Source organism: Anarhichas minor, unplaced genomic scaffold (assembly GCF_050575085.1).
Source record: "Anarhichas minor isolate MPS153535 unplaced genomic scaffold, ASM5057508v1 ptg000007l, whole genome shotgun sequence".
Classification (NCBI taxonomy): Eukaryota; Metazoa; Chordata; class Actinopteri; order Perciformes; family Anarhichadidae; genus Anarhichas; species Anarhichas minor.
Window position 1 is genome coordinate 10009020 of NW_027466453.1, and position 8416 is coordinate 10017435.

Genomic DNA, 8416 nt, shown 5'->3' on the forward strand with positions numbered 1-8416 from the left:
ACATCTCTTAACATGGCACAAGGTTACTCTGGATGTTCCTATACCGACATACACACGCAGTAGTTAAGACATATAAAGTGTGATGTAATAAGAGTGTCACAGCTATTTCTTTTTCTTTTTCAGGGCTCTTGGGGGTCAAAGAAGGACCTTACACCCAAAGACTTCCTGACTCTGTCCATCATGTCGGCTGTTACGGGCCGCAAACGCAGGAAGCGCCACAATGGCCGCCGCGTGGGCAGCAGCACCGATGACGACTCCGAGCACGAGCCAATCAAAGCCGGACATTTAGGGGCAGAGGAGGAAGAGGAGGCAGAGTCGCCTGTGGGAGACACTGCTCCTCGAGCAGTGGGAGAGGAGGACGAGGATGAAGAAGAAGAGGAAGAGGAAGATGAGGAAGTTGTTGAAAGTGGAGTGAAAGAAGAGGTAGAAGAGGAGGAGGTGGCGGCGGTTATTCCCAGTCGGCCGTGCTGTAAAGAGGAGGAGGAGGAGGCAGGAGGAAGGCAGGCAGCCGTGTTGTTGCACGAGGAGGAGGCGCGGGCGGAGGTGAAAGGCCCGCCGTGGAGAGCTCCAGAGGACGCTCGCTCTATTGTTTCTGGTTACTCCACCCTCTCCACGTTAGGCCGTAGCCTGGGGTCGGAGGGCAGGGGGGACGATGCCGATGACGAGCAGAGCGAGCTGGTGAGCGAGACGGACAACGAGAGCGGCTTCGCCTCGCGCTCCCTCACCCAGGAGAGACCCGACAAACACCCGACGACACCCGTGAACACACAGCCGCCAGCGACGCCGCGCAGCTTCCTCTACACGCACTACAAACCCCCCGTTCTCTCGCCCACAAACCTGCTCGCCCCACCCACCGCGCTCACACCGGACTCCGCGGACAGGAGCGAAGGGGGGGCGCGGTCCACCACGCCCTCGTCGTCCTCCTACTCCTCCTCCTCCACCACTCACAGGCTGCACTCGCGGCCTTCCTTCAACTCCCACAAGCTGATCCAGTGCGACACTCTGGCCAGGAAGAAGCTGAAGTCGGAGAAGGGCAAGACTCGCTCTCTGGACCTGCTGGAGCTGTCTGGGGTCGTGGCTGGCGGCGACGGGGCCGGTTCCGGGTCACCCAGAGTGAGGAGGGAGACCTCTAAGACCAACCCCTCCTCAGGCAGCAGCCAGGAGAGCCTGCGCCTGGCCCGGCCCAAGCCCTCGCTGCCACCCAGCGAGGCCGCCTCCTTCACCCCGACCGGCCCCGGCGGCAGGTCCCTAGCGGATCAGGTCCGGGCCCGTCTGCTGGGCTCGGCCGACGACCTGCGCAGGGTGGGACTGCGAAAACCGCTGTCACCAGAGACGCGGAGGAAGAGACGCGCCTGGCGCAGACACACCGTGGTGGCCTCCCCAACTGAGATCTCTGACAAGAGACCCCTACTGACCGTCAGCGACTTCCCCCTGTCTCCCATCACTCAAAACCAGGTCAAAACACCAGGGCTGCCTCGGGATGCAGACGGGCTCGACCAAGGACCGGCTACATGTCACGCACCCACCTCTAGATTCCACCAGTATCTGTGAGCCCTGCCAGCTGACCCCACACGTCTGTACGGGGGTCCAGGCTGAGCCGCTGACTCCCTGCAGGTCAGTAGACCGGCAGCAGCGTGAACAGGGTCTGGGTTAGTTGCCGGGTGCAGCACAGTGTACCACTGACCAGGTCTTTAAGAGCAGCCCACCCTTTTCTTTTTGATCAGCTCCATTTGCATGGCAAGGGGCTTTCCAGTGTTGCCAAAGCTTTTTTTTTTTTTTTTGTTTTTCTTCTTTTTTATTCCAAAATGTGTGCTTTTATATAAATAATACAGAAACAGGACAGAGACACAAATAGACCTCATCACAATCACAGCCAATAATTCTCATCTGAGTGATAACCGAGCGTCCTTCCCGTCTCCTCTGCCTTCCAGCTCACAGACATTTAGACTTAAAGGGTCGAATCCCTTCAAGTGACCAGAGCTGGATGGTTCTTGAGAGAATGGTGCTTCTTATCACCGTGGGGTGTAACGGTAACTTTTGCTTCAGTGAGCCAGAAGAGACAGTCGACCCCCCCCCCCACACACACACACACACACACACACACACACTCTTCTAATAACAAAACGTTATCGGTCAATTTAAAACTATTTCAAGAGATCTCAACTGATTTTTCAGTCTTTCTAACGTGTTCCTCCTCAGACCACAGACACTGTAATCACTCATTTATACTCCAAACAGTAGACACGGTGGGTCACAAACACACAGCATACAGTCGTCTCTCTCTACGTGTTAATAATGTTTACGTGTGTGTGTGCGCGTGTGTTTGCGCAACAATAATTGTGATCATGTCTGAGCGTGCAGGTGTTTGTGTTGAACAATTTTGTAACATTTGTACAAAGCCTTGTTAAGTTAACCTTGTAAATATAAATATTACGTTTATCATATTTGTTTTTACTTTTTTAGTTCCTTTTTTTTATGGTTTACAAAAGTGCGTACAAAGTGCACAAGTCATTTTCTTTCAAGACGTTACTTGAAATGTTTCCCTTAATATATATATTTTTTTTGTTTTATATTCAATATATATATTATATATATTTTGTATTAAAGTAAAACACTTTTATTGTTCCTCGATGTGGGTGTACCTGTCCACAGGAGATGAACGTGACTCCTGGTTTCCTCATAGATGGCCTTCCTCTCTGATTCTCAGCGCTGTGCAGAAAACCTTTATCTCATGAGATATGATCTTATAAATAAGTATCTCTGGAGATTGTACTTCCAACAATGTTGCATCAACATGTACACAAGCAACTACATGTAGCAAGAGAAGAAAATCTGGTGATTATTACATTATATTGGGCAGTTTGCAGGCAGCTCAGCACCACGCTGTGATGGCTGAACTCCTCTGTTTTGTTATTCATGTCTAGTGTTGATTACCGAGCAATGCCTCCACAGATCTGCTCGTATTTACTGAGCTCAAGTCGAAGTGTGTTCCTTCTTGTGAAAGAGAAGCCTGGCGGCGTTCAACAGACTGTTACGAAATATTGTGTGGCGCATACAAACGGATACATTTTCACCTCGGTCGGTGGTGATCTTTGTGTTTTCAGCACATCTCCTTCGAGGGGTGCATCCGTCTGTACGTTTATCACCTCGGGGGGGTTTACATGAGGAGTTTTCCATAAGGTCAATAAATCCTACCTGACGGGGGAAATGTTACACCAGAGGAAACGAATACAGAATGAATCTATTGTTTTTCATCTCTCGTCTTGATTTGCCATCACACAATAACACAAACAGGAGGTGTGTAACTTCCTCAGTCATGAGTCACTCATCTGACCAAATAACCCCGTAAGAAATAATAATAATAAATGATAAGTTATGGTCTTCTTTTACCTCAAGATTTTTTTTTTTTTTTCCTCTACAAGTGCCTGATTTCTGGAATGTGTTTTTGTTCTGCGGTGCCATGGTCGGTTCTTATCTTTCCGTTTCCTTTTGTTTTTGGGTCTCCGCCCTTCTCTCCTGTGGTTGATGGTATAACTAAGGCACTGACCCAAAGATGTGTACATTTAATACAAGCAGTCTAACTAAAAAAAATTTTTTTTAAAAGCACACTTTAAGCCAAGGACATGTCTATGCACTCTCTTTGCCTTTAACACAGGCATTAACAGCGTATGCTGCTGAGAGGCATATAGCACTCTCTCTGCCTAGTGATCCAGTGTGTGTGAATATGGTACACCCAACGAGCCCGACTCCAAACCGGCATGAGGTCAGACAACATCAGTGTTTCTCACAGATGAACTAACCGCCTATAACTTCATCACAAAACTCAACAAGTTGCCGTGCTGTCTGAAATCGGATTCTTACCTTATGTTTCATTGTTGTATTTTAAAGTCTTTTTGTACATACTTTCTTAATATGTAACATATTGTATTGTGTACATTTGGAATTGCTTTTTTTTTTTGGAGTATAACTAATATGAAAATGACTGGACTTAAAGGTCGTCCACCTGAAACCATTTCCCTCATGGATGTGTGCTTTATAGCAAGGTCATATGATGTAAATAAACAGAACTATGTTTAAAACGGACTTCTCACGTGTGTTTGTTTTTAAGAGGGGGGGAGGGTGAGGCTTAAAATAGGAGCTGTGTGGCGCCCTTTAGTGGCTGCAGATGAACACGAGCTCCCCACGGGAAAGTGCACAGATCGCCTCTCTGCTCGTGAAGGAAACTTCATCTCAACTACACACAAAATACACCCCAACTACTGAGACTGTTTTAACGCACATGAGTAGTTTAATATTCGTGTAATCTATTAAAATGTATGTAATTCTGGGAATCTACTGAAGCGTGTGATCACTCCAGAAATAGAGCTTTAATAAAACATTTGTTTATCTGGAATAAACCCACCTAGCGTTTCCGCTTGCAAAACACCCCCACTAGATTAAACTCGAGAGTGGGTTAACCTTCATAAAGAGCATCTCTCCATCACATCCCATCCCCCCCCCCTCCAGTCCGTGGATTCTTCCTCTCCGGCGCCCGTTTCAGGATCTCCACAAGAAAAGCTTTGCGACCGTTTGTATTGCTGACATAAAGACACGCACAGGTTCACACTTCCTGTGTTTTAGAGCTGGCTTTTACAACACATCACAACAGAATTTCAAAATTTTATTTGAACTTATGTTAACACACAACTTAAAATATTCACTCTGGAATTTACTTCCGCAAAACAGTCTTTTAAAAGCTGACCCAATTAGCTGTAATTCGTTATTCTTTCATTAGAGGAAATTGCAACATACGATGTTTTTATTTTAAATTCAAAAACGGAACAGCATTATTAGTTGACCCGGGAAACAAACAAAATATTCTCGTGTTGTCAAATACATTCTCTTTATAAAAAGAATCTTATTTTGGAAATATTTACATTTCTTCTTGGAAAAACAAAAAATTGAACAGGACACCTTTACAGTCCAAATAGAAGAGAAACAGCAATTATTGCATTGCAATGCAAGGACTCTTCGTCCAAATGACAAACTGATTACAGAAAACTGATTTATTTATTTTTAAATGCAGCAGTCCCATATTTTACCTTTTTGAAAAGGGGTTCCCCCCGTGAATTGTGTCCTTTTAATTGGTTGCGACGTGGCCCCTGTCACTGCTCGGCTGGTTCTGCAGGAGCAGCTCCGTGTTCTGGGCCCTCAGTCTCTCCAGCTCCCTCTCCAGCTCTCCGAGCCGGACCAGGGAGCTCTCCACGGTCAGACCCCCGGGCTCCACGGCGCGCCTCAGCCGGTTGTTCTCCTCCTCCAGCCGGGACATGCACTTCTCCAGCTCCAGGTACTCCTGCACCAGCTCCTGCTTGGTCATATTCTGCAGGCTCTCGACGTGGTACATCTCGTAGGTCTCGGAGAAGTCTCTCTGGAGAAACTCCCCGCCTGCGTTCCCGGGTCTCCCGATGCCGTCGCTGCCTCCGCCTCCGCCGCTGCCGTCGTCCTCCTCCTCCTCCTCGTTGTTGTTGTCGAACAAGTCCTCCTCGCTGCCGGTGTCCTCCGTGCGGCTGCCGACCCCGACCCCCGAGGGCCGCCTGACCCCGGTCTCAGTGTTGAGGTCGGGCTCCTCTCGGTCGTGCTCATCCATCAGGAACTGGGTGGTGTTGTAGGGGGCCACTGGGAGCCCTTTGGCGAACATCTCCTCTCTCAACCGGGAAGCCCTGGCCGTCTCCTTCTCCTCCAGGGCTTTCCTCTCATCCCAGTTAAGTTTGTAATAAGGCTTCCAGTTGCGCTTCTTCTTGGAGGTCCTGCGCCGGTGCCTCTTCTTGCCCAGACGCGCATCCAAGCCAGTATCGGAGTCGATGTGGCTGTCCTCTTGCGCCTGGTTTAAAGTCTCCTCCAGCGGTCTGCCTTCGCCGTTTTTGTCCTGTGGGGTGTGATCACCGTCAACCACTGCGTGGACGCCGGGTTTCTGGTCGGACGGAGCTGCGATCGGGCACTTTGGAAGCACGTTTCCGGCTGCGAAGGAAGGACACACCCCCCTCAGTCCGCCTTTCCTCTGCCACAACTTGTCTGTGTTGATGTCTCCACAGTGCTGCTGCTTCTGGTATCTCTGTCGCCCCCTGCTGCCATTCTCCGGTCTAGCACGGTTCCTGTCTGGGAGATGCTCCAACGCGTCTCCGCTGCTCCCACCTGATGGGCTGCCTGAAGTTTTCAGGTGATGGCTCCGCTCCGCTGGCTCCGTCATCCTGATGTTCCGCTCCGATGGCTCCGCTTTTAACACATTTTACACAATGTTGTTGCTCTCAAAACTGAGCTTCAAAAGTTCGTTAAAATACGGTAAACTCAATTTAAACTAAATATACGTATTCCAGAAATCACTGAAGAAAGTTAAGAGTCTGACAACAAACTCTCGCAAATGAAAAGTAACACTTCCGAACAGTAAACACTTGTTACTGCTCAAAGGGTTTGTCAGAGCAACTGTCGCTAACTACCATTAACTGTTTCGCTGCTGTCAGAACTCTCGTTCACCCAGAGACGACGTTTCGCCGTCACAACAGTGTCCAGTGTGATACTCAAGAAGAGGGAGCTCGTGGTTATATAGCTGCTCCGCCTCTACTCGTGCGGATGCAGCTGTTTGTAACCCCGTTGAATTGTGGGACATGTGGTTTTAATTTCGATGAAGCACTGTCGGAGGCCTCCATATCGAACTACATAGTCCACAAGTCCACCATAACTGACGAGCATTTTAACGAATCAAATGGCAGATACTTGATCACGATAAGGTCCACCCCTCTCTTAGTTGATTGGACAAGAGGATAACTTTGCTGTTGCTAAGCTTAAAGTATTTTCTGATTGGACAGTCCAATAGTCAATCAAAAGTACGTAATCCACACCAAGAAAGCAGTCCGGGGCATTATATGGACGCTACCATCTACAAATAAAGGGGACACGGAGAAAAGTTACGAAATACAAGTTAATTTAAATACTGTCGAATGGCGTCACATGATCACTGGAACAAATAAACATATTATATAAGTAGGATTAGTAGGGCTTACTTTCATTTGCAGACCGCACAGTCTAACGCTGAATAAGTAATACAATGAAAACCCTCCTGTATTTGAAGCGAAATGCAGAAACCCTCTTAAGGAAACTAGTCCGTGTTGAATGTTCACACTGGAAAATAAGTGAAAACAGCTTACTTTCAAAATGCAATTATTTTTCATGTTTAGTGGCATAAAAATGCGTCGTTTGTGTGACAGTTGGCTCATTAAACGTTTCAGTTTGAATATTGTGTGTGTCGTGCGGAGTGATACATGGTCGGACAGGGGCTCGGGTGAACTCTGGAATCAGCGTAAACAAACGACATTTATTGTCAAGCTGCCGCTCCGAGCACAGCTCCAAGCCCCTCGTTGTTAAAGGGTGGGTCAGGCGGCCTCACACTTAATAATCCTGTTACCAGTGGACGGAGTGGTGTAGATCAGTTTTGAGTATTTCTGCGCAATCCACGTTTAAAATGCAGTGTTAGATTTACACTGTTGTGTCGTGTGAACAGCTAAGGATAAGCTAGCTAGCTAACGTTAGCTACGTGTTAACATTAGTTAGCACATGATAACTACGTTTGTGTCGCTCCCAAATTAAACACTGCATTAATTCATAAAGTGTGTAGCCATACGCACTAACGTTGCAACCAAAATAAACGTATAGACGATGTTGCAAAGCAAGTAGTTTCGAGCCAGGACTAGTAACGTTGACTCAAACGCCATACTGTTCATAAAGCCACGGTATCTAATGCTGAAGTTAACGTTGTTTAACCACGAACGGTCGACCAGTTTCAATCAAAGTATTTATTTGTTATTAATTTTGTCGACAGAACTACAGCGAACACGCGACGAAGTAAATTAATAACAAGACCACTAGCTACAGCAATTGCTAACGTTAGCCATTTGCTAACTAGGCCGATGTGTTTATACTGGGTCAGCGTAATTGCTGGAACGTGATGTTACCCGTAAGGTGTACAACATAATTACGAGTGATTATGATATTATCTTGGATGAATATAGACCACAGTCTTTCAATGTGTATCATCAGATTAAAAACGGTGTTTATTACAATCTATGGTATTAATCCGTGAACTGGAACTCTCGATGAAGTAATTTAGCTTCAGGAAGTAGACGGTTCCCTGATCTTGCAAGGCAACACTGAAGCTTTCTTTCAGTCTACTGAAGCTCTAGTTGGCTTTTACACGTTAAGCTAACAATCCACTCGTGCATTTTAGGTAACTTTTATTATAACTGTTCTCGATATCTGTAAATTAAACTGATTAATTTAATTATTGTTTAATAAAGAAAAATAATCATAACGTTGTTATGGAGTATACATATCTTAATACAGTTTATTCTCTTCTTCTGCACATTTTTACATTTACATCTAAGGA

General features: G+C 46.8%; 2 protein-coding genes across 7 annotated transcripts in view; one reads left to right on the forward strand and one right to left on the reverse strand.

Annotated features, from left to right (window-relative positions):
- arhgap23a (Rho GTPase activating protein 23a) overlaps nucleotides 1–4079 on the forward strand; it is a 61844-nt gene extending 57765 nt beyond the window's left edge. For all 6 annotated transcript variants that reach the window (XM_076085721.1, XM_076085719.1, XM_076085722.1 and 3 more), the window contains one exon: nucleotides 124–4079. In XM_076085721.1, the coding sequence (XP_075941836.1) occupies nucleotides 124–1551 (1428 nt within the window). In that variant the 3' untranslated portion in view covers nucleotides 1552–4079. The remainder of the gene's footprint in view (nucleotides 1–123) is intronic.
- Nucleotides 4080–4647: 568 nt separating this feature from the next.
- hexim1 (HEXIM P-TEFb complex subunit 1) lies at nucleotides 4648–6555 on the reverse strand. The gene has a single exon (XM_076085725.1). It carries the CDS (start codon nucleotides 6224–6226, stop codon nucleotides 5120–5122), a length of 1107 nt encoding a protein of 368 aa, XP_075941840.1. The 5' UTR covers nucleotides 6227–6555; the 3' UTR covers nucleotides 4648–5119.
- Nucleotides 6556–8416: the final 1861 nt, after the last annotated feature.

What these genes read in the sequence shown, in the direction of transcription:
- hexim1 (XM_076085725.1), bottom strand. Translation starts at nt 6,226, where the DNA reads ATGACGGAGCCAGCGGAGCGGAGCCATCACCTGAAAACTTCAGGCAGC.